General features: G+C 47.2%; 1 protein-coding gene across 1 annotated transcript; it reads left to right on the top strand.

Annotated features, from left to right (window-relative positions):
• The first annotated feature begins 12,123 nt into the window (after positions 1 to 12,123).
• Positions 12,124 to 23,805, top strand: LOC139279591 (uncharacterized). The gene is made up of 4 exons (XM_070898711.1): positions 12,124 to 12,195; positions 16,873 to 17,565; positions 22,661 to 22,820; positions 23,225 to 23,805. Exons 1-4 carry the CDS (start codon positions 12,172 to 12,174, stop codon positions 23,803 to 23,805), a joined length of 1,458 nt encoding a protein of 485 aa, XP_070754812.1. The 5' UTR covers positions 12,124 to 12,171.
• Positions 23,806 to 25,515: the final 1,710 nt, after the last annotated feature.

Raw genomic sequence — 25,515 nt, forward strand, 5'->3', positions numbered from 1 at the left:
CTAGTTTTGGACCCCCCCATAAATGGAAACATGTTTACATCTACTCCATCAAACCCCATCATAATTTTAAAAGACTCCTATTAGGTCACCCATCAACCTTCACTTTTCCAGAGACAAGAGCCCCAGCCTATTCAGTCAATCTTTCATTCTTCAAATGATGTCCATCTCTTACACCACTGCAGGAGTATAACCTAGCTTGATAGGTTCTGGGAAAGCAGGGATGTCATACATTGTCTCCAACTCCTACATTGTATGTGACATTGTGCCGCAGGACACAATACTTGGATACTCTATGGTTGGGTGACTATATTGAATTTTCTTTTGTTTTAGGAATTGGTTTAGGCCTTTGAGGTCTATTACAGGGCAGAGTTCTCCCTGCGGCTATATGTTCATAGTGATACAGCCTTGAAGAATCTCCTGAAAAACTATCTGATGTAGCTTACATTGTGATCTGAAGGATGAATTCCTTGGGAACCCTTGAAGCCAAATTGATTCTTTGTGTGATTTTTGTATTCAATGTTTCTATGAATGTTGAGCCATAGTTTAATAAATGTACTCCTCATACTAGATAAATATCAATGCGGAAAGCCATTCAGTTTATCCATCCAGAAAGACCATACAGTCTTGTTATTGTATATCCAATTGTTTCTTAAATAATCCCAGAGTTTTTATCTCCACTACTCCACCTGGAAGTCCATTCTATATGTTGCTAACTCTTTACATGGAGAAAAACTTCCCTGACATCACACCCAGAATTTCCAGTTTAACTGTTTGCACTTTGGTCTCATAGTTTGGTTTGAAATAATTCTCCATATCTATTATTTCTTTACTATTTATTTTCTCATAATATCATCTCTAGGTCACTTTTTTCAGGGCTGAAAAGCCCAAGGGTTAAACACTCCACTTTTGAGCTTATCGCCCAAAAATGGGCGTTATTTCCGGCGTGGGCTTTAAAAAAGGTTTTCAGATCGCCGGCTTCTTGCCCATTCTCAAAACACCTAGTTTACATTTTTGAAAATGGGCGTTACCGCGAGCGATATCAAATGGGCGTAATGTAAAATTTTTCTGACCTTCTGCCGTAAAGTATGGCCGTCCTTAGCAACGGCATGGCAACGCTCGATTCCCGTGATTCAGGAGGTCAAGGGTCATCATGACATGCGCAGAAAAGGAGACAGAGTGGGAGCTCAGAGGCATTGAAAGCTTGTGTGGCTGTGGTGTGTGTTTGTTTGGCTGTTGTAGGAGGAACGATGGAGATTCACCAGCAGCAAAAAGCCCACTAAGCACTAAGAACAAGTTTTTGTCAACAAATAACATATAGAATAGAAGAGATGGAGGAGGCCTTGGAGCTGGTAGCCAGGAACACTGTTGGCAGAGGGCTCCCAGTGGTCCCGGAGCGCCGCACTGCACCCGACTGAGCTCGCCGACTGAGTGGTCCAAGCATCTGAAGCGCTGCTTCAGCATTCCAATGGTTATCTCCACGATATTGTGAGTTGGTCTGAGGCTCTCGTTGTAGCGCCTCTTGGCTTCAGTGTGGATGTCACACAGCGGGGTCATCAGCCAGGTGTCGAGTCCATATCCTTTGTCCCCAACCATCCAGCATTGACCTTATGGCTCATTGTTAAATAAGTCAGATACAGTGCTCTCACGCAGAATGTGCGCATCATGGATGTTGCCCGGAAATAGAGCATTCACTGCCAGTATAATTTGCTGGTGGTCGACAACCAGCTGGACATTCAGGGAGTGGAATCCCTTGTGGTTCCTGAAAACATCAGCGTCCTGAAAAGGTGCCGACATCGCGATATGCCGACAGTCTATTGCCCCCTACGCCTTGTGGAAGGTTGCAATTCTGGAGAATCCTTGAGCCTTCTCACTCTGTGTCTCCCTGGTCATAGGGAAGCTGATCAAGTCCCTCCTGCTTGCGCACAGGGTTTCAGTGACCTGTCTAATGCAGCGATGTGTGGCATGCTGAGAAAGTCCGCAACTGTTGCCAGCTGTGGCCTGAAAAGAACCCGAGGCATAGAACAACACCCGAGGTGACTTTGACCTCGATGGACAGTGCAGTTCTGATGGTGCTGGCAGGCTGCAGATCTGCCCTGATCAGCTGGCATACCTCAGTGACAACCTCTTTGTGGAAGCGCAATCTTCGAAGGCAGGTGGTGGCGGGCAAGTTGAGGTAAGAATGCTTCTCCTTGTACTTACGGGCGGGTGTAATGTCTGGTCTTCCTCATCTGTCTGTCACTTCGTACATTGGGCATATAATGCAGTGGAACGTTCCTTCAGCGATGTCGAGTCTGCTGCATGTATTTGGTCATCAAGATAGGGTGAGAAAGGAAAGGCCCCATTGCAGTAGCTCTCTGTTTTCCACCGATTGCTCACAAACAAGGAATGTCCCGATGAACACACCTCTTCAATTCCAATCGGTCACAGTATGATCAAGATGTATTTAGAGATGTGATGTATTTAGAGATGTTCACATCAACTCCAGCGACCTGCAGAGTACATCCGAACTCTGCCTAGGTTGAAGCACAGCAGCCTTTTAAAGGACGTGACATGTGATCTAGAACATGGCGTCCATAACACTGTGATTCGCTCCGGTTAGTTCCAGTTTTTGTGGGTGTTTTTTCGAGCGAGCGATATTGTGGGCGAAATGTGGGCGATATCCATGGCCGCTAGTTTGGGTAAATATGCTATTTACAACAAAAAATAGTCGATGGGCGTAAATGTTGAATCTCAGCGTTAATTCCAATTGGAAAGTAACGCTGGACGATATTATGGGTGTTGAATTTGCTGCTGATTCCACCCCAAAAAAGTGGGAGGACGGTAATATTTTTTCCCGCCGTTAAGCACATGGGGAAATTAACGCTCAGCGATACGTTTCCGTCAGTTTCTATTTTGTGCCAAATGGGCGTTATACGTCATTTCAGCGGTAAAATGGGCGTTAAGCAGGCAAAAAAAGTGGAGGTTCGAGCCCCAAGTTTCTCCAGTGTCTTCTCATACCTCAGTCCTCTTCGACTCTGGATGAGCCACTTGGCTCTGCCCTGAATTTTCTCTAAGGTTTGAATTCCAGCCTTGTGTCTTGGTGACTAGAACTTGACACAGTACTCAAGGTGTACTGTGTAATGGGGTACTGAAGTTGCATGTTCAGCCATGAACTCATTGAATGGCGGTGCAGGCTCGAAGGGCCAAATGGCCTACTCCTGCACCTATTTTCTATGTTTTCTATATTTTCTATGTGTGGTCTGATCAGAACATTACACAATTTGATCATGATATCATCTGACTTGTATTCTACTGCTTTGGCTATGTAGTTTAGCATTTTGTTTGCTGTGTTGATTGCGTAGAGGTTGGACAATTTGTCAGTATCTTCCTCGTCCTTCTTCCCTGCCCTATTGCCTTTAGGTCATTGGGGGCCCCCCAATACAGGCTCATGGGTCTCTGCTGATTGTAGGTGTCCATTCTGTTCTACGATGGATAGGAGCATGGCTTTTATAGACTCCACTGAGTTACTAACATTCTTATTCAGAAATTTGAATCAGTCATGCAGTTACTCTGTAGTTCTTTATAATATTGTTCATAAAATGTTCTATTTTCTCAAATCCAGTGCAAATAGTACATTTTTTGGCCGGGTTGGATTTGTCTTGCTTTCTGTGGACAGGACATACCTGGGCAAATTCCTACATTATCGGGTAGATGCCAGTGTTGTAGTTGTACTGAAACTCTTTTGAGTTCACCTGTGAAAACATAAAAACAATAAACGGTGCCACCCGACCTGGGTGACACTCCAGACATTTTCAAGGCCCTTTTTCCCCCCCCCCTTTTTTTTTTTTTTTTTTGGTTTTTTTGTAGTAGTTGTACTGAAACTCTTTTGAGTTCACCTGTGAAAACATAAAAAACAATAAATGGTGCCACCCGACCTGGGTGACACTCCAGACATTTTCAAGGCCCCTTTTTTTTTTTTGTTTTTTGGTTTTTTTTGGGGCGCTAAAATCAAATTTTTCCAGTGCCCCCTATAAAAGGGAAGGGGGACACTAAAAGCACCGGCAATTAAAACAAATTAAACTTAAAAAACGTAAAATCAAATTAAAATTTGGTTGCCGGGCATGATGATGCACTCCAGTCCCTCCGGTGCCCACCTCTCGCGGAAGGCCGCGAGCGTACCGGTGGACACCGCGTGCTCCATCTCCAAGGACACCCTGGACCATTGTACTGAAACAGCTTGGCTAGGGGCACAGCTGGTCCTGGAGCACAGGCTTTGATTGAATCATATTGGTTGAAGATTGGCAGCTGTGATGGAGGTGACATTTGGAAAAGGGCGAGAAGGATCATCCACTTAGCGCTTCTCGCTGCAATGGTTGCAAACACTTGACTTTTGCACGCACAGGCCAGAACCTTCCCAGCCCTGCAAGTGTGGGTTTGGAGGTGGGACCATTGTCCCAATGGCCCTGATTGACAGTGGGTCAGGATCCCACTCTGAACCCGCCTTTGTGTGAGTTTCTCAGCTGTCAGAGCTGTGTTCGGATAGCAGACCCGACAGCAAGCGGTGGGACAGGTAATTAACATAATTAAAAGGTATTTAAATGCTAGTTAAGAAGCCTGAAAGCAGGCACTGACAATTTTACCAACCTTTTGATAGCTTTGACCTCCCTCGGGTTTCACGCTGGATATGTATGAGGTAATGCATTTGGGGTGATCTAACAAAGCAAAGGAATACACATTAAATGGTAGGACACTGAAACGTGCAGAGGAACAAAGGGACCTTGGCGTGCAGGTCCACAGATCCCTAAAGGTAGCAGGCCGGGTAGATAAGGTGGTTAAGAAGGCATATGGAATACTTGCCAAAGTAAAATTAGTTGAGGCATGGAATATAAGAGCAAGGAGGTTCTGCTTGAACTGTATAAAACACTGGTTAGGCTGCAGCTGGAGTACAATGTGCAGTTCTGGTCACCATATTACATCATCATCATAGACAGTCCTTTGAAATCGAGGAAGACTTGCTTCCACTCTAAAAGTGAATTCTTAGGTGACTGAACAATCCAGTACGGGAATTACAGTCTCTGTCACAGGTGGGACAGACAGTCGTTGAAGGAATGGGTGGGCGGGACTGGTTTGCCGCATGCTCCTTCCGCTGCCTGCACTTGGTTTCTGCATGCTCTCGGTGACGAGACTCGAGGTACTCAGCGCCCTCCTGGATGTACTTCCTCCACTTGGAGTGGTCTTTGGCCAGGGACTCCCAGGTGTCGATGGGGATGTTGCATTTTATCAAGGAGGCTTTGAGGGTGTCTTTGAAACATTTCCTCTGCCCACCTGGGGCTCGCTTGCCGTGTAGAAGTTCTGAGTAGAGCGCTTGCTTTGGGAGTCTTGTGTCAAGCATGCGAACAATGTGGCCCGCCCAACGGAGCTGGTCGAGTGTGGTCAGTGCTTCGATGCTGGGGCTGTTGGCCTGTTCGAGGACGCTAATATTGCAAATGCCCTGGGAGTACAGACGCACCACATTACCAGAAATATGAGAGGATACAGAGGAGATTTACAAGAATGTTGCCTGGGCTGGAGAATTTTGGCTATGAGGAAAGAGTGGAGATGCTGGGTCTGTTTTCTTTGGCAGAGGGGTCAACAACCAGGGGACATAGTTTTAAAGTAATTGGGGGGAGGTTTAGAGGAGATATGAGGGGAAATTTCTTCACCCAGAGGGTAGTGGGGGTCTGGAACTCACTGCCTGAAAGGGTGGTAGAGGCAGAAACTGATATGTCCTTACTATACAGTATAAATGCACACGAGGCCCATACTGGAGAGAAGGTCACTCTGTGACCAGTTACCTTTATTACCAAGATCTCAAGTGATGAATATGGGTGGAGCTTCCCCTTTTATACCTGAAAATCCAGGTTAAGAGTGTCTCCCACAAGTTCACCCCCTTGTGGTCAATGTTCTCAAGGTGTACAACTTAGGTCAGCTTATACATATGATAGTTGAATACACGACATCACCTCCCCCCTCAAAGTCTTATTGGGATCACAGGTTAAGTCTCTCTGGTGGTTTACACTCCCTTGTAGAGCACCTGAGTTGGGGCTCCGGTTGTTGGGCGCTGGCCTGAGTGTCTGCTGTTTGCGGTGCCTCAGGCCTGTCCGGACTGCCCACAGTGACTGGGCTCTCCTCCACTTGGTTCCGGTGTTCGGTCACCTGTGGTGGAGTTAACTCTATGTCGTGTTCTTCCTCTGCTTCTTCTATGGGGTTGCTGAACCTCCTTTTAGTTTGATCCACGTGTTTGCAGCAGATTTGTCCATTGGTAAGTTTAACTACCAAAACCCTATTCCCCTCTTTGACAATCACAGTGCCTGCAAGCCATTTGGGCCCTGCAGCGTAAGTAAGGACAAAAACAGGGTCTTTGACATCAATACATCACCCCCTCACTTTCTTGTCATGGTAGTCACATTGTGACTGACGCCTGCTCTCAACAATTTCTTTCATAGTAGGGTGTATAAGGGATAACCTGGTTTTGAGCGTCCTTTTCATTAGCAGCTCTGCGGGTGGAACCCCTGGGAGCGAGTGTGGCCGGGATCTATTGGCCAACAGGAGGCGTGATAAGTGGCTTTGTAGGGAACCCCCTTGGATTCTGAGCATCCCAGGTTGATTATTTGCACTGCTCGTTCTGCCTGGCCGTTTGAGGCCGGATTGAACGGTGCAGTTCTGACATGGTTGATTCCATTGCATGCCATGAAGTCCTGGAATTCAGTGCTTGTGAAACACGGGCCATTGTCGCTGACCAAGACATCTGGTAGACCATGGGCGGCGAACATTGCCTGTAGACTTTCTACTGTGGCAGAGGATGTGCTTGAATTTAAAATGGCACACTCAATCCATTTGGAGTAGGCGTCTACTACAACCAAAAACATTTTTCCCATGAAAGGACCTGCGTAGTCTACATGGATGCATGACCATGGCTTGGTGAGCCAGGACCAGGGGCTAAGGGAGGCTTCCCTGGGTGCGTTGCCCAGCTGAGCACACGTGTTGCACCTGCGAACACAAAGTTCCAGGTCTGCATCTATCCCTGGCCATCAAATGTGTGACCTGGCAATTGCCTTCATCATGACAATGCCCGGGTGCTCATTGTGAAGTTCTCTGATAAACTCCTCTCTGCCCCTCTGGGGCATGACTACTCGGTTTCCCCACAGTAGGCAATCGGCCTGAATCGAGAGTTTATCCTTGCGCCTATGAAATGGTTTAAATTCCTCAGGGCATGCCCCGTACATGGCTGCCCAATCCCCATTCAGGATACATTTCTTAACTTAAGACAGTAGAGGGTCTTTATTTGTCCAGACTTTAATCTGACGGGCTGTCACAGGTGAGCCTTCGCTTTCGAAAGCTTCAACAGCCATGACCATCTCAGCATCATGCTCAGTTGCCCCCTCAGTGGTGGCTAGTGGGAGCCTGCTGAGTGCATCGGTGCAGTTTTCGGTGCCCGGTCTGTGCTGAATTGTGTAGTCATAGGCAGCTAACGTAAGTGTCCACCTCTGTATGCGGGCCGATGCATTTGTTGTCAGCCAAAAGGGACGTTAGGCGTTTGTGATCTGTCTCCAGCACAAATTTCATGCCAAACAGGTACTGGTGCATTTTTTTTTACTGCATATACACATGCAAGCGCTTCCTTTTCTACCATCCTGTAGCCCCTTTCTGCCTGGGACAGATTTCTGGAGGCATAAGCTACAGGCTGTAACTGACCATTGGCATTCACATGCTGCAACACACACCTGACCCCATAAGACGACGCATCGCACTTTAGAACAAGTTTATTACACGGGTCATATAATGTTAACAGTTTGTTGGAGCAAAACTAGTTGCATGCTCTATCAAAAACCCTTTCCTGACTGTCCCCCCAGACCCAATCACGACCTTTGCGTAGGAGCACGTGTAGCGGCTCTAACAGCGTGCTCAATTTGGGAAGAAAGTTACCAAAATAGTTCAGGAGCCCCAGGAACGAACACAGCTCCGTCATGTTACGGGGTCTGGGTGCTCTCTGGATCACTTCCGTTTTGGACGCAGTGGGTCTGATCCCGTCTGCTGCTACCCTCCTCCCCAGGAATTCTACCTCTGGAGCTACAAAGACGCACTTCACCTTTTTCAGTCGAAGCCCTACCCGGTCCAGTCTGCGTAGCACCTCCTCCAGGTTGTGGAGGTGTTCTTCAGTATCGCAACCCGTGATGAGGATGTCGTCTTGAAAAACCACCGTCCTTGGAATCGACTTGAGAAGGCTTTCCATATTTCGCTGAAAGATCACGGTGGCCGAACGAATCCCAAACGGACATCTGTTGCACTCTAACAACCCCTTGTGTGTCGTGATGGTGGTCAGCTTCTTCGACTCACTCGCCAGCTCCTGGGTCATGTAAGCTGAGGTCAGGTCCAATTTTGAAAAAAGTTTGCCACCGGATAGAGTCGCAAAGAGGTCCTCCGCTCTCGGTAGCGGGTACTGGTCTTGGAGTGACACACGATTGATGGTGGCCTTGTAATCGCCACACATCCTGACCGACCCATCCACCTTGAGCACCAGCGCAATCGGGCTCGCCCGGTCACTGAACTCGACTGGTGAGATGATGCCTTCCTTCAGCAGGCGGTCCAATTCGCATTCTATCTTTTCCCACATCATGTATAGCACTGCTCTGGCCTTGTGGTGTACTGGCCTGGCATCTGGGTTTATGTGAATCACTACCTTGGCTCCCATGAAAGTGCTGATGCCGGGTTGAAATAATTTGTCCAGGACCTGTGAGCATGATATTCGCTCCACAGAAGAAATTACATTGACATCGCCCCATTTCCAGTTCATGACAGCAAGCCAACTCCTCCTTAGTGCGGGACTGTCCCCGGGACAATCCAGAGTGGCAACCTGTTCTCCGAATCTTTGTGGGTCACGACTACTGTGGCGCTGCCTAGCACCGGAGTGATCTCCTTTGTATATGTCCGTAGCTGTGCATCAATCATCAATAATTTTGGCCTCCTGGCCTTGGACACCCATAACCTTTCGAAGTGTTTGATACTCATCAGGGACTGGCTGGCCCCTGTGTCTAGCTCCATTAATACTGGGATGCCATTGAAGAGCATTTTCATCATTATCAGTGGCGTCCTGGTATATGAACTGTATGTGTGCTCCACATGAACTCACTGAACTTCAGCTTCCAGCGATTTCCCCCAGTATTCATTTGGCCTCGTAGGGCTTACATCGGGCCAGTCCTTCTCGTACATCAACCTGGCTGCAGGCTTCCTGCACATACACGCCAAGTGACCGCTGACGTTGCAGTTTCTGCAGGTATATTGCTGATACCTGCAAGCTCTGGCTGGGTGTTTGCCTCCACACCTCCAGCATGAGCTGGAGGCCCCGTTGTTGGAAACAAAAGGTCCATTACCAATCGATAGACTCTGACTGTCTCTGTAACTGTCCTTAAGCGCACGATTAACAGGTGTTGATGGCCCCATTACTGGCCGCATTGTCCATTTCGGTGACATGAATTGCCGTTCAGCTAGAAATTGTCTCTGTTGAATTCCCCCTTTGGGATCGACTACATGCTGGGGCATGTCTGATTGCCCTTGTCTGCCTGGAGAACTGTGTGCCGCATTAACAATGTTATCCCCTTGGTCGTTTGCTGCATTTGTGCCAAGATTTTTGTCATACATCATTCTGGTCTCTTCCTCCCCTGAGATAAATGTCTGGGCTATCAGAGCCGCCGCTTCCAAGGTCAAGTCTTTGGTCTCAATCAGTTTCCTGAAAACCCCAGCATGCCCGATGCCCTCAATAAAAAAAGTCTCGCAGCATCTCCGCTCTGCATGCATCTGGGAACTTACATAGGCTCGCCAGTCGCCGGAGATCTGCCACAAAGTCAGGAACGCTTTGCCCTTCTCGCCGCCGGTGCGTGTAAAACCGGTGTCTCTCTATATGCATGCTGCTCGCCGGTTTAAGGTGTTCCCCGATCAACTTACTGAGCTCTTCGAACGTCTTGTCCGCCGGCTTCTCTGGCGCTAGAAGGTCTTTCATCAGGGAGTACGTTCTGGATCCACAAACCGTCAAGAGATGAGCCCTGCGTTTGTCGGCTGAATCCTGTCCCAACCATTCCTTAGTGACAAAACTTTGTTGTAGTTTCTCAATAAAGTCGTCCCAATCATCACCAACACAGTACCTCTGTTCTGTGCTGCTAGTGGCCATGCTCGCGTGGTTTAAATCCCAGTTTCTCGTCACCAATGATATGTCCTCACTATACAGTATAAATGCACACGAGGCCCATACTTGAGAGAAGGTCACTCTGTGACCAGTTACCTTTATTACCAAGACCTCAAGTGATGAAGGTGGGTGGAGCTTCCCCTTTTATACCTGAAAGTCCAGGTTAGGAGTGTCTCCCACAAGTTCACCCCCTTGTGGTCAATGTTCTCAAGGTGTACAACTTAGGTCAGCTTACACATGGGTTACAATGATAGTTGAATACATGACAGAAACCCTCACTACATTTTTTAAAAACTTGGATGTGCACTTAAAGTGCCGTAACCTACAGGGTACAGACCAAGAGCTGGAAAATGGGATTAGGCTGGATAGCTCTTGGTCGGCCAGCGCAGACACGATGAGCCGAAATGGCCTCCTTCTGTGCTGTAAGTTTCTATGATTCTCTCTATTGACTCTCTATTGCTTTCGTTAGTTGACAGCTGCAGGAGTGGTATAAAAGCTACCATTTTACAGCTGTTCACTTTCAAATGTCAGAAGCTGAAGCCTTCAGGTTTTGGAAGAGATTGTTGAGCTGTATGTGCTTTGGAAGTATTTGCAGTGAACTCTCTATTCACTGTCACCTCCTTAGAGAAACCTTTCCCACCATTAACAGGCGTTTCAGTCATCTCAACCTCACCTGCCATCTATTCCAACAGCATCGTTGCCCTTGAAAATATCTCACCTTGGTCCTTAGAATCTCACCACAATCAGCCCCAACACCAACATCACTAAACACACCAGCATCACCAACAACAACACCAACCTTCTCTACAAACACCTGATGCTGCACAGCACACAGGGCATCAGCACTGGCCACAATTGCTGCCTGGGATGCCAGTGATGGTCTCACCATGGCCACATTTACTTCACCCCATGTTGTACACCCTGACTGCCACATGATACACCAGGTTGGCATATCCCATACCAGCTCCATAAAGCACCCCTGCAATGTCCAGCCCATTCGGTTCACACTTATCACCATTGTGGGGGTACCCTTTTGTCTCACCATTCACTACAACTCACTGAGCCACTTCCAAAGGTGCTCACAAATCTGTCCAAGAATGCAAAGTCATGAAAATAAAGATTTTAATGTTTGACAACACATTAACATTAACTATACATGAACATTGGTTAAAGGAACCAAGTGCCTACCCTTGTGAGATGTTAGTTGGTATGATTGGACAAAGATGAGGGTGAGTATGAGGGGTGGCTTGTGAAATGGGAAAATGATAATGTAGATAGGGAGAGAGAGAGGGATGGGTGGAGGTGCAAGGGAAGTTGGTGTGAGTAAGGATGTGCAGGGGTAGGGTAGGGGAGGCAGAGTGATGGGGATGTGATGAATGGCACAGCAGGATAAGGTTGAGTGTGGCTTTGCCGTAACATTTCATGATCTACTGAGATCATTGAAAGCTTTGCACCACTGCAGCCAGCTTCTCCAGGTGACATCCCTGCGTGTGCCCTCCTGTGCAATGTGCAACCAGGCTGCATTGGTGTCATGGGGACATTTCTTCCATCCATTGGAATGGAAGCAAACCTCCCTGCGTGCTGTGACTCCCTCCATATGCATCTGGAGGGAATCATGGGAGAGCCTGGGTGCAGTCGTGCATCTTTGTGCAGTGCTTGTCAATGTTTGCAGTAGCTCAATGCTACAAAACACCGACAGAAGAACTGTCAAAAAATAGTTGGGAATGGTCCCTTTAAGGAAACCGGCTGATGACGCGTCATCAGATGACATCATCAGACCAGCTTCCAGTTAATTGGCCAAGAAACCCGCAGGGCGGGCTTAACAAGCCCCAGCCATGGAAGATTGAAGGGAGAGAGCGGGCTGCATTTCAGAACGGGCTTCCCACGCTGCATCAATACGGCCCACATCGAACTCGCCTCTGTTGGCAAAATCGTAGCCACATGCTGGGTTCCTCCATCATGGAGAGTTGGGGATGTTCACAGAGCTACCTTCTCCTGTTAGTTGCTTCATTGTCCACCACCGTTTGCGACTGGATGTAGCAGGACTGCAGAGCTTTGAGCTGATCTCCCACTCTCTCCCAGTATCTCTCACTCAGACTTTTGAGTAGCATCACTAGTATTGCGAAATATGTACATTTTAAAGTTGTAAAACTTGTTTTCTTAGAAATGTTGTTACTGACAGCCAACAAGATTTTGACATTTTTTGGGCAATTTGATTTTTTTTTAGCATCTATTTTTTAATTGGTATATTTTTTCAGTGCTCTTAGTAATACATTCTGGTTTGTTTCAGTTGAAAGGATTGTGAATTTGTTTGAGTGATTTGATTGATTTAGTTTCTGTTCTTTATGCCGAATTTTCATCATTGCTCATAGTTAGAGTTTTGAGTTTTAGGAATATAACATTTGAGTGATTGAACTAACAATGTGACAGAAATGTACAAATAGACATTGAAATGTGATGAAGAAAATGAGAGCTAGATGTATCGTTTTTCTAATATATAGTGGATATCCCGTGACACAGCTCACGGTAGGTTGTATGATATAAGGACCATATTATGCCATGTAAGAAAGACTTCTATTTATATCGCGCATTTCATGATCTCAGGACGTCCCAAAGTGCTTCACAATCAATGAAGTACTTTTGAAGTGTGTCACTGTTGTAATGTAGGAATACAGAATGTATAGTCTGCTGATCATCATCATAGGCAGTTCCTCGAAATCCAGGAAGACTTGCTTCCATTCTTAACATGAGTTTTTAGGTGGCTGTGCAGTCCAATACAAGAGCCAAAGTCTCTGTCACAAGTGGGACAGATAGTCGTTGAGGGAAGGGGTGGGTGGGACAGGTTTGCCGCACGCTCTTTCCGCTGCCTGCGCTTGGTTTCTGCACGCTCTCGTCGACGAGATTCAAGGTGCTCAGTGCCCTCCCGGATGCATTTCCTCCACTTAGGGTGGACTTTGGCCAGGGACTCCCAGGTGTCGGTGGGGATGTTGCATTTTATCAGAGATGCTTTGAGGGTGTCCTTGTAATATTTCCGCTGCCCACCTTTGGCTCGTTTGCCGTGAAGGAGTTCCGAGTAGAGCGCTTGCTTTGGGAGTCTAGGTGAAGCTGTGTCCCCACAAAGCCTAACTGCTGTTAAGTAAATACTGGGTGGGGTTAGAATTTAAATGAAAAGAAGAAAGAAAGACTTGTGTTTATGCAGCATCTTTCAGGACGTCCCAATGCGCTTTACAACCAATGAAGTACTTTGGCAGTGTAGTCACTGTTGTAATGTCAGAAACACAGCAGCCTATTTGCATACAAGCAAGCTCCCACAAACAGCAATGTGATAATGACCAGATAATCTGTTTGTTCAGTGATGTTGATTGAGGGATAAATATTGGTCACGACCTCGGGGATAACTCCCCTGCTCTTTTTCGAAATAGTGTCACGGAATCTTTTACGTCCACCTAAGAGAGCAGACGGGGCTTCGGTTTAACATCTCATCTGAGACAGCACCTCTGACAGTGCAGCACTCCCTCAGTAGTGTCAGCCTAGATTTTTGTGCTCAAGTCTCTGGAATGGGTCTTGAACCCACAACCGTTTGACTCAGAGGCAAGGGTGCCACCAAATGAACGACGGCTGACAATTGCTCTTGAATTTTTCTTTCTTTCTCTTTTTTTTAAAATGTGACAAAAAAGCGTGACACAGAAATGTGACTGACAGCCAGGAATTGCACGTTGAATGTACTAGCCCACAGATTCCAGGGTGGCCTTAACAAGGGTGGGTCTGAAGAGATTTCCATCCGACTCTGTTGCTTATCTCGAGTTTATTACATATTGTGGGTGGTTGCCGACAATATTTATGGTGCTCTAAGGTGCCTGCCTCAGGTTGGGGGGAAGGGATTTCAGTGCAGCCTGTTGCAACATTAGTAGGCCCGCAGTCCAGATCCAACATACTAAATTAATTTTCAAATGCTGCCACTTTGGCAGTAGGCTGGCTTTGGGGAAACTGAGCTCTTAAATGTTAAATCCTCCCCCTCCCCCCATTTTCCACCGACTATTTCATAACTCCTTTTTATGAGCACATTTGACTCTTCCCTCTCATGTTACTTCCATGCAGAAATCAAGCGCAGGCAGCAGAAGGAGCGTGTGGCAGACCAGACTCCCCACCCACCCCTTCCTTCAACCACTGTCTGCCCCACCTGTGACAGAGATTGTGGTTCCCGTATTGGACTGTGCAACCACCTAAGAACTCAAGCTAAGAGTGGAAGCAAGTCTTCCTCAATTCCGAGGGACTGCCTATGATGATGATGACTCCCATGTGGAAGTCTTCTTCCTACACTGGCCCATCCACTCTCTCTATCTCCAGACTCTTAGCCCCAGAAGGCTGATCACTGTCCTATTTTCTTATTACCTCAAAAGAAATTCTGTGCAAATCTCACCACTGAAAACCGTCCTTTAACCTCCATTTCTTTTCCCATAATATTTACCCTTGCTTACCACAAATACGCTGACGACACCCAGCTCTACCTCAACACCACCTCTCTCAACCCCTGCACTGCTTCTGGTTTGTCACACTGCTTTCCCGACATCCAGTACTGGTTGAATATAAAATTCGTCCAACTAAATATTGGGAAGACGGAAGCTATTGTCTTTAGTCCCTGCCACAAACTCCGTTCCCTAACCACCGACTCCACCCCTCTCCCTGGCCACTGTCTGAGGCTGAACCAGACTGTTCATAACCTTGGCATCCTATTTGATCCTGAGATCAGTTTCTGACCCTATATCCGCTCCATCACCAAGGCTGCCTACATCCACCTTTGTAACATCGCCCGTCTCCGTTCCTGCCTCAGCTCACCTGCTGCTGAGCACATCATCCATGCCTTTGTTACCTCTAGATTTGACTATAACAATACTCTCTTGGCCGACCTCCTATCTTCCACCCTCTGCAAACTTTAGTTTATCCAAAGCTCTGTTGCCTGTATCCTAACTTACACCAAGTCCCGTTCACCCTATCACCCCTGTGCTCGCTGCCCTACATTGGCTCCCGGTCCGACAAAGCCTCGATTTTAACATTTCATCCTTGCTTTCAAATCCTTCCATGGCCTCGCCCCTCCCTATCTCTGTAACCTCCTCCAGCTTCCTCCCCCTCCATTTTGCCCCAATACTTACATGCTGAAGATCCTGTTCTTGGTCAAGGCCTTCAGTGCAACATCTCTTGTAATCTTTGGGGTGTTCCTGCCCCTTTCATACCACCCCGAATCTTCTGGTGGTCCTGCTCAATTTCCTTCATCTGCAGTGGCGGTTCTGTTAGTGTCGGTGATTCCGTTGGGAGCCTTCGCTGCATACGCGATGACCCACAATTCGGGAAACTGCGTCGGGGTTCCAGGAGTATCGAAGGAGTGACGGTCACACCACTTTTGGGAGGAGAATGCTGGTTCCTGTCTCCTCTCTCTCAGTATCTTTATCCACTACTACTTCCCCAACAAGTTCCTTATTCATCTCCTCCAACTGGTGCCTGTGCTAATTAATATCTGCCCCTTGTATATGAACGTATCTTATGAACTTTCAACCCTCAACTAGGGGGCATAGTTTCAGAATAAGGGGTCGCCCATTTAAAACAGAAAGGATGAGGAATTTCTTCTCTCAGAGGGCCGTGAATCTACCCCAGAGAGCTCTGGAGGCTGGATCATTGAATATATTTAAGATGGAGATAGCCAGATTTTTGAATGATAAGGGAGTCACGGGTTATGGGGAACAGGCAGGGAAATGGAGTTGATCTTATTGAATAGCAGGGCAGGCTCGATGGGCCAAATTGCCTACTCCTGTTCCTGTTTCTTATGTTCTTCTTATGTTCACCAGTCCCTTTCAGCATAGTGATTCTAGTCAATAATTCCACAATATGTTCTTTCATCTAATTTAATGGTAAGCAAAATTCACAGTAGCTCTGTGTGAACTGTATTGTAATGACAGTGTATATATTACAGTACACACAAAGCATTATTCTCAATTCCAGTTCCTCTTTCTGCTAGGGTTATAGTGTCTTACATTAGACTTTAATTAATTGATTAAAACGATTCTGCCTTAGAATATAACTTAAAGTTAACCCCCAGACCTAAAATAGCTTTTGAACAATTCAAAAAATTACATTAACTAGCTTTGAGAAACTAGCTAAAATGACTGACAAACTAACTATAAACTTTACATTATCCTTTAGCAAGCCTATATCATATATGTACATATACACACACAGGCAATCCGTTTTAACATTATAATATCCCTTATCCAATTAATATGTAAATTATATGTTTAAATTATCCTTAAACACTTCAACTATGAAAATAAGTATACTAATCTCTAGCTTTAGCTCATGCCAAAAGCACAGTGCTTATCCCTCTCCCGAACAGTCGCCAATGCTCTGTCGATCCAACCTGCACGAGCCCTACAATCAATGCCTGAATTGAATTGGATGCAGGCCAAATATATGCTTCCCTATCCAACTAAACTGCGGGCCCTGAACCAGCAGATCTGCTACTCCATTCCATTTCACACACGCTCTCTGATCAGAAATGTTGCTGAATCGTATCTTTTGTGTCAGACTGTAACATGATTACTGCATACCAGGACGACGTTGGTCATGAAGATTTTTCATTGCAGTGCAAATGTGTTAACTATTTTAATTCTTTATTTTTTCAGCATTATACAATGGCTAACATAAATACATCAGATGAAATATCAATAACGATACAGCAGATTAAGGAAGGCCCAAAAGCCAAACTACAAGAGCTCTGTAAACAGTATGGGCTCCCAGTTTCAGGAACCAGGGTATACTTCCAAAGAGTTCTGTGTCAAAGGCTTGGCATTGATCCAAAATCGGTCATTGTTCAAAAACCCACCTCACGTTCAAACAGCCATGGTGATTGCTGCAGTGTTGCTGGGTGCCGAAGTCGTCGGGGCAAGGACACCCATATTCGGTGGTTCACAGTCATCAGAAAAAAAGGGAGTCACACTGCAGCCATAACGAAAGCAATCCAATTTACTAGAGAAGGTTGGACACCAACAATGTATTCTCGGATTTGTGGACAACATTTCAGTTGTGGCCAGCTGTCCTTTGAGCCAAGTTCTCCGGACTACATTCCGCACTTACACATGGACCCCATCGCTAAAGCAGCAACGTCACATTCCACCTTTTGGTCCAAAGACAGTTCAGAAGAAGCCATGGACTTGACTAACAAGGGCAACATTAAAACCTCTTCTGTTCATGTCGCAGGTCCATCTCATCTTGATTTTACAAACCAGTATCAAAGTATGAATTCTTCAGTTAGATCATTGCTTCACTCAAGTCCTGAGGATCCTCGTCTGTCGGTTACACAGGATGCAGAAACCAAGGTATTGTGATGTTGTTGGATGTATCGGTAGAGGCTTTAAAATTGTTCTGAGAGGGTACAAGTCCACAGCACAAAACTGTGAAATTTGGCACTAACTTGATAATCTAATAGAGTCCATTAGGATGGTTAATGTCACAGAAATTGTTCTCCTAAGGACGGATTTAGACACTTTGCAGTTAATCCAGGATGGATGGGGGAGTGAGACATGAAGGGGGGGTGGGGGGGGCGGTTTAAAAATTCAAAAATCTGCAACTCGACCCCAAACCGCCTCCAACATGCCCACTTCCAGTTTTAGCAGAGGCGTGTTGGGGAGCGACTAACCTACTCTTAGGAGGTGGGTCCGTCATTAAAATATTTGAATGAGTGTTTCAATTTAGAAAGAGTGTGAATTTTAACACCTGTAAGCCAGCGGGCCTTCGAAAACACGGCAGCGAGAGGGACGCAAGAAAGGCAGGACCCATCAGGTAAGTGTCTATCCAGCACTGCCTGTGGGCCAGGAGGAGTAGGTGTGTTTCCCTCTGGCCCACCGAGCTTACCTGTTTACACCCCCCCATCCCCCGTAATCGGATCAACCCTCTGCGCTCAGACCAACCACCACACCCGCCCCCCCCAGCAGTCAGTCCAACCTCCCTCATGGTCAGTCCGACCCCCCCCCCCCCCCCCACGATCAGTCTGACCCCCCACGATCAGAGCCCCACCCCCCCACGATCAGAGCCCCACCCCCCCATGATCAATTCGACCCCCCTACGATCAGACACCCCCCCCCCCACGATCAGACACTTTTTTCCCCCCCCCCCCACACACGATCAGACACCGCCCCCCCCCCCGATCAGACACTACCCGCCCCCCCCATGATCAGACACTGCCCCCCCCCCCCCGCACGATCAGACACTCTTTTTTCCCCCCCCCCCCCCACGATCAGAGCCACCCCCCCCCCCCCTCCCTCGCCCCCACCGACAATAGACTAACCCTCCCACATGAGAACATAAGAACGGAAAAAATAAGAGCAGGAGTAGGCCATTTGACACCTTGAGCCTGCTCCGCTATTTAATAAAATCATGGTTGATCTGATCATGGACTCGGCTCCCCTTACCTGCCCGCTCCCCATAACCCTTTATTCCCTTATTGCTCAAAAATCTGTCTATCTCCGCCTTAAATATATTCAATGACCCAGCTTCCACAGCTCTCTGGGGCAGAGAATTCCATAGATTTACAACCCTCCAAGAAGAAATTTCTCCTCATCTCAGTTTTAAATGGGCGGCTCCTTATTCTGAGACTATGTCCCCAAGTTTTACTTTCTCCTATGAGTGGAAAGATCCTCTCTGCATCCACCCTATCGAGCCCCCTCATTATCTTATATGTTTCAATAAGATCACCTCTCACTCTTCTGAACTCCAATGAGTATAGGCCCAAACTACTCAACCTATTTTCATAAGTCAAACCCCCTCATCTCCGGAATCAACCTAGTGAACCTTCACTGAACAGCCTTCAATGCAAGTATATCCTTCCTTAAATATGGAGACCAAAACTGTACGCAGTACTCCAGGTGTGGCCTCACCAATACCCTGTACAGTTGTAGCAGGACTTCTCTGCTTTTATACTCTATCCCCCTTGCAATAAAGGCCAACATTCCATTTGCCTTCCTGATTACTTGCTGTACCTGCATACTAACTTTTTGTGTTTCATGCACAAGGACCCCAGGTCCCTCTGTACTGTAGCACTTTGCAATTTTTCTCCATTTAAATTATAATTTGCTTTTCTATTTTTTCTGCCAAAGTGGATAACCTCACATTTTCCCACATTATAATCCATCTGCCAAATTTTTGTCCACTCACTTAGCCTGTCTATATCCCTTTGCAGATTTTTTGTGTCCTCTTCACAATTTGCTTTCCCACCCATCTTTGTATCATCAGCAAATATGGCTACATTACACTCGGTCTCTTCATCCCAGTCATTAATATAGATTGTAAATAGTTGAGGCCCCAGCACCGATCCCTGCGGCACCCCACTAGTTACTGTTTGCCAACCGGAAAATGACCCATTTATCCCGACTCTCTGTTTTCTGTTAGTTAGCCAATCCTCTATCCATGCTAATATATTATCCTAAACCCTGTGAACTTTTATCTTGTGCAGTAACCTTTCATGTGGCACCTTATCGAATGCCTTCTGGAAATCCAAATACACCACATCCACCCTACTCGTTACATCGTCAAAGAACTCAAGCAAATTTGTCAAACATGATTTCTCTTTTATCAAACCATGCTGACTTTGCTTGATTGAATTATGCTTTTCCAAATGTCCTGCTACTGCTTCCTTAATAATGGACTCCAACATGTTCCCAACGACAAATGTTAGGCTAACTGATCTATAGTTTCCTGCTTTCTGTCTGCCTCCTTTTTTAAATAGGGGAGTTACATTTGCAGTTTTCTAATCCGCTGGGACCTCTCCAGAATCCAGGGAACTTTGGTAGATTACAACCAATACATCCATTATCTCTGCAGCCATTTCTTTTAAGACCCTAGGATGTAAGCCATCAGGTCCAGAGGACTTTTCTGCCTTTCGTCCCATTATATTACCGAGTACTACTTTTTTAGTAATAGTGATTGTATTAAGTTCGTCCCTCCCTATAGCCCCTTGATTATCCACTATTGGGATGTTTTTCGTGTCTTCTAGCATGAAGACCGATACAAAATCTGCCATTTGCCTATTCCCCATGATTAATTCCCCAGTCCCATCCTCTAGGGAATGAACATTTACTTTAGCCATTCTTTTCCTTTTTATGTACCTGTCGAAACTCTTACTATCTGTCTTTATATTTTGTGCTAGTTTACTTTCATAATCTATCTTCCCTCTCTTTATTATTTTTTTCGTCGTTCTTTGCTGGCTTTTAAAAGTTTCCCAATCCTCTGGCCTCCCACTCGTCTTGGCCACATTGTATGCCCTTGTTTTCAATTTGATACCATCCCTTATTTCCTGAGTTAGCCACGAATGGTTATCCCTTCTCTTACAGTCTTTCCTTCTCATTGGGATATATTTTTGTTGCGAGTTATGAAATATCTCCTTAAATATCTGCCACTGCTCATCAACCGTCCCATACTTTAATCTATTTTCCCAGTCCACTTTAGCCAACTCTGTCTTGCCATTTTAGTCTCCTTTATTTAAACTTAGGACACTGGTTTGAGATCCAACTGTCTCACCCTCTAACTAAATTTGAAATTCAACCATGTTATGGTCACTCATCAGTCCGACCCCCCCCCCAACGATCAGTCCGACCCCCCCACAATCAGATCGATCCCCCCACGATCAGACTGCACTCCCTACCTCCCATGGCTGACCCCGCTCCCCCATGTACAAGAACCCAACCCCCACCATGTCCGACTTACCTCTGCTCCACTCCCTGGCTGCCCTCCCACCTGACAGCCGGCCAGCCTCTCGGTCTCCCTGGCTGCGGCTGGGAAACCCATGCAAAAATCTTTAATCAGGTCATGCCGCTAAATTCAGCACGATCTCCAGGAAACCCATACTTCGCGTTTCCCGGCAGCTAAATCTCTCCCTGCGACCCCACCCCTTCTCCCTTCCCAGCTCGTAGTATTGTCGGGGCCATTGTTGAGGTAGAGTTTAGAGACTTGTACTGTGCCTTAGCCATACAACAAGGAGACTGACATTGGCATCAAAGGCAGAAAATTGTCCCATTTACATCCCTCACTTCGATGGAGGGAACATTGTATTCAAACCAAAATCGATGCTAAACTTTACAATTTAGATTAGATTGTTGTCTGCACTGTTAGCTGATCAGGGCAGCTACCATTAGCTTCAATATCTCTAGGTTAAGATGGGGCAAAGAAAGAGGAACGTCAGCCCTGTTTCTAACATATTGCCGTCAAGAGAGGAGGAAAGAGAAGAGGTGGTCCACTTTTGTATCTGCGACTTCAAACTTTTCCCTTATTCTTTCTTTCCTCCTCCAGTTTTAAGACTGCTTTCACCACTTTTAGGTTTACTTTATCTTCTCTTGCACCCTTTTCAAACTTGGTGATGTGTTACACTATCTTCTCAACATTACAAAAAATCCCCACAGGGCAGGATTTTGACAGGGCTACATCGTCAAAGAATAAAATCAGCTTGCATTTATACATTGGGCTAGACTTTCCACTTTGTTGGCTAGGGCCCAAAAAATGGGCGATGTTCCAGCCTTAGCGATGTTGCAGCCTTCATGATCGCTGGAACATCGCCCATTTTTTGGATCGGTGATAGCCCAGCGATGTGAAATGGGCAAAGCGATGTCACATCGGCCAGCGATGGCGAAGGGTACGCAATTAATTTTTTGGGGTTGGCCATGTTTTCTCGCATTTCGGGAGGTCAGGGGTCATCCACACATGCGCAGAAGGGGGAGAGAGATTGAGAGTGGAGAGAGAGAGAGGAGGAAGGCAGAGACAGAGAGGTGAGAGAAGAGGGAGAGATAGAGAGAAAGAAAGACAGAGAAATATGTCTGCCAGCGATGAAAGTGGGAGAGATGTGGAGACGGCGAGGAAGAGGCCAAACCCTTCTCCGAGGAGGCCAACAAGGCCCTCGTGGCGGAGGTGCACTCCCACTGGGCCCAATTGACCGGGGAGGGAGGAGCGTGATGGGAAACCAGCACCACGGTCGTACCGCAGGTTATGGGGCGAGATAGCCGAGGTCGTCTCGTCTGCGTCCCACGAGCCCAGAGACTCCGATCAATGCCGCAAACGCTTCAGCAAGAGTAAGTACGACTTTATATTTTAATGATGCACATTCTAAGTATAATAATCATTATAATGGTAATTCTCCTGGATTGAATGTAAGCTTGTTATTCTAACTTGTATAACATATATCATCCCTGCTAAGAACTGGACAGGGCCATGAACCGGTGCCCGTTTTAAGTCTCTCTGACTGCTGTCACTTACACAGGGCCCCAGCATGGCCTTTGCTCACTGTCTGACCTGGGACACTTTTGGAAATCAGCTACTGTCATTGAATTGTGGACACAACCCATATTCGCATATAACGTTTGAAACTGTTGTGTATAAATGACATAACCTAGTCAAGTAGCTTATGCCATGCTCTATTTATGTTCGCAGAGGAAGATATCTCATAATCGGGCTCAGCAGAGATGTACAGGGGGAGGCCCTGCTGTAATACAGACCCTCACCGACCTGGAAGAACGTGCTGCAGCACAAGTGGGGGCCCACACTCGAGCTGTCACCACCCGTGGTGTTGCCGGACCATCGCATGCACCACGTGAGTAAAGCAATCTAAGAGCTATGTGACATCATTTCATTCTCATATCATAGACGTAAGATGTCATGTTATACATGCAGCCTCTGTGCGACTCTCTGCCATGCTCAGGTCGACAACATAAGAACATAAGAGCAGTCCATCTGGCCATCTGTCCCCTTCTCTGTCCCCATCCCATAAACCCTCACTCCTTTATCATTCGGTCTATCTGCGACTGATCCAGCCTCCACAGCTCTCTGGCGCAGTGATTTCCACATAGATGTACTGCCATAGATACCACCATATGATGCATTAATATGTAATGTTTCTCTGTCACATTTATGGGATTAGTGCTGCTCCTCCTCCTACGTATGCCAGTGTGGCACAACAATGCTTTCTGCTCTAATAATCTCAATTGTGTCTTGCAGCTTTACCAGCTCCAGAGGCGCAACAGGAGGACAGACGTTCACATGGACCTGATCCACTGCATGTGACATTCACCACGGGTGGTGAAGAGCAGGAGACCACCGAGCCCGAGGAGGAGGAGGAATACCTGGAGACAGAGGACGATGCCCCTTGCATCCCTCTGTCTGGGGAACCTGCGGCCACGATGGGGATCCCAACTGAGGAGGTACCAGAACCAAGCGGCATGCAGTTGGCAATGCCAAGGCGCACATTGGTGCTGTCGCAGACCCCTGTGAGGCTGGGTCAGTGGCTTGAGCAAAGGCCTACCCTGGACCACCGTGTGGAGCGCCTGGCACGGATGTGCGAGGAGTCTGTCGCGATCCAGCGCGAGCAGCTCCAGGTGTTTGTGGGGTTCACGCAGAAATTCTCCCAGGTGTCTGCTAGCCAAGCGGAGACAACGCAGCAGATAATCCTGGAGTTGCGTGGAATCTCTGCCTCCAACCATGCGGCATGTGTTCTTGGCAGTACACGGCGCTGCACCCCAAGCTCCTGTGATCACAAGCACCGGCACACGGGCGGGTCAGGAGGATGCACCACCTCCTGACTCAGAAGGCAATCCCCCTGTTTTGTCTTCCCCGCCAACAGCCCCTCAACAGGCGATTGTCCCAGCATGTCCCCCACCACGGCAGGAAGTCTTGCCATCGCCCACTGAACGCTGGCTTCGCAGCAGTACCCGGGGACCAAAACGCGGGGGGTGAGACAACGACACGGGGGGGGGCGGGGGTGCAGGATCTGGAGGGAAATGTGGCCGCAGGTAGGGAGGGTGGTGCACTCTTTTTAATATTGTTCCTATTGTTCACATTTATTGTTGGTGTTGTCGTTTCACGGTGGGTGGGTGGGGGGTGGGGGGCAGAGGGGTGTTGGTGTTTGTAAAATTGAAAAATTACGTTCAAAAGTTGTCATTTTATTAAAACCATTTTATTTCACTTTACAATTGTTGTGCAGTGTCTTCTAATAACGTAAGTTAAAATAGAACATTAGTGCAACTGTTGTTAAACAATGTCCAGGCCAGACCAAGTAAGTATGAAACATCACTTATTTATATAAATATAAGAAAACGTCTAATTGTGAGTGTATCTATCTTTAAAAGGCCCTTAAATAATTCACAAACTATCTAAGCCCCTGTTTAAGAAGCCTCCTGTTTTCCTCCAACGTTCAAAATGCCGTCCGTAGTGCCCAGTTCTGTGAGGAAGGCCAGGCAATAGCAACTATTCTCCAGTGATGTTCTCGGCAAGTGATTAGCCCGGCGATGTGCCAAAAGTTGGGCTGGGCGATGGGTGGGCGATCACCTCAGTGATCATCTCGGCGATGTGAGACGAAAGTTGCGCCGGGCGATGTGTCGGCGATAAGCTTTCCATTTTTGGGCGATATCAGCCCTTTTTGAGCGATATATGGGCACTAGCCCAGCGATGTGAAGTGGAAAGTCTAGCCCATTACCTTCACTGTAGATAAACATCTCTAGGTGCTTTAGAGTAGAAGAAAGGAACTGATGATGATCTTTTGTGGGGGAGTTAAGAGAGGCGACCAAAGGCTTGGTTAAATTTATGGGGCCTGAAATTGGTGAAGGACCCTGCTCGCCCAAGTGCCACCCAAAGGACCGCCGATGGCCGCCGAGGTACCTGACAGTACTTTGGGCGGGATATTCATTGTGAAGGTCCTTCGAAGCGGCAGGCGGCAAATAAGGGACTTTTGCTGCCAATCTGGGTGGCAGCCGGCGGGAGCTCTCATTCTCGGTGGCAAAGGCGCTTACCGCCCAAGTGCCGCCGAGGATGGAGACGGGCCCACGGAGGGTTGAAGACCTGCAAAGAAAAATCATCAGGGAAAAAAAAACCATCGGAAGACCTTCAGGGGATCCCATTGAGGTAAGTCGCTGTGGGGGGGAAAAAAATGTTTATTAATCTTTTTTTCAGGATCTTCATACTTACCACCGGGGACAGACCAGCCTCCAACCAATGGTCCTTCCCCGTTCTGGCGCCAATTCCCGCCCGCACCAATCTGGCATCTCGACGAGCGGGAGGTCAGTTGCGCCACTTGGCTGTCCGCTGACGTCAGTGGGCGTTTTCCCTTCCCACCCGCTCCAGCCCACATCGAAAGTGGCATTGGGCAGATCTTCCAGAGGAAGAGTGGGCGGCACTCGGCGGCACTGGTCGGTGAGTTCATCAATTTCGGGCCCATGGCTTCTAAGCAGACTTTCAAAGACTGGAAGTGAACTACAAATCGGGAGAGTTTTAGGGAGGAAGTTGCAGAGAGTAAG

The sequence above is a fragment of the Pristiophorus japonicus genome, chromosome 14, assembly GCF_044704955.1.
Source record: "Pristiophorus japonicus isolate sPriJap1 chromosome 14, sPriJap1.hap1, whole genome shotgun sequence".
Lineage (NCBI taxonomy): Eukaryota > Metazoa > Chordata > Chondrichthyes > Pristiophoridae > Pristiophorus > Pristiophorus japonicus.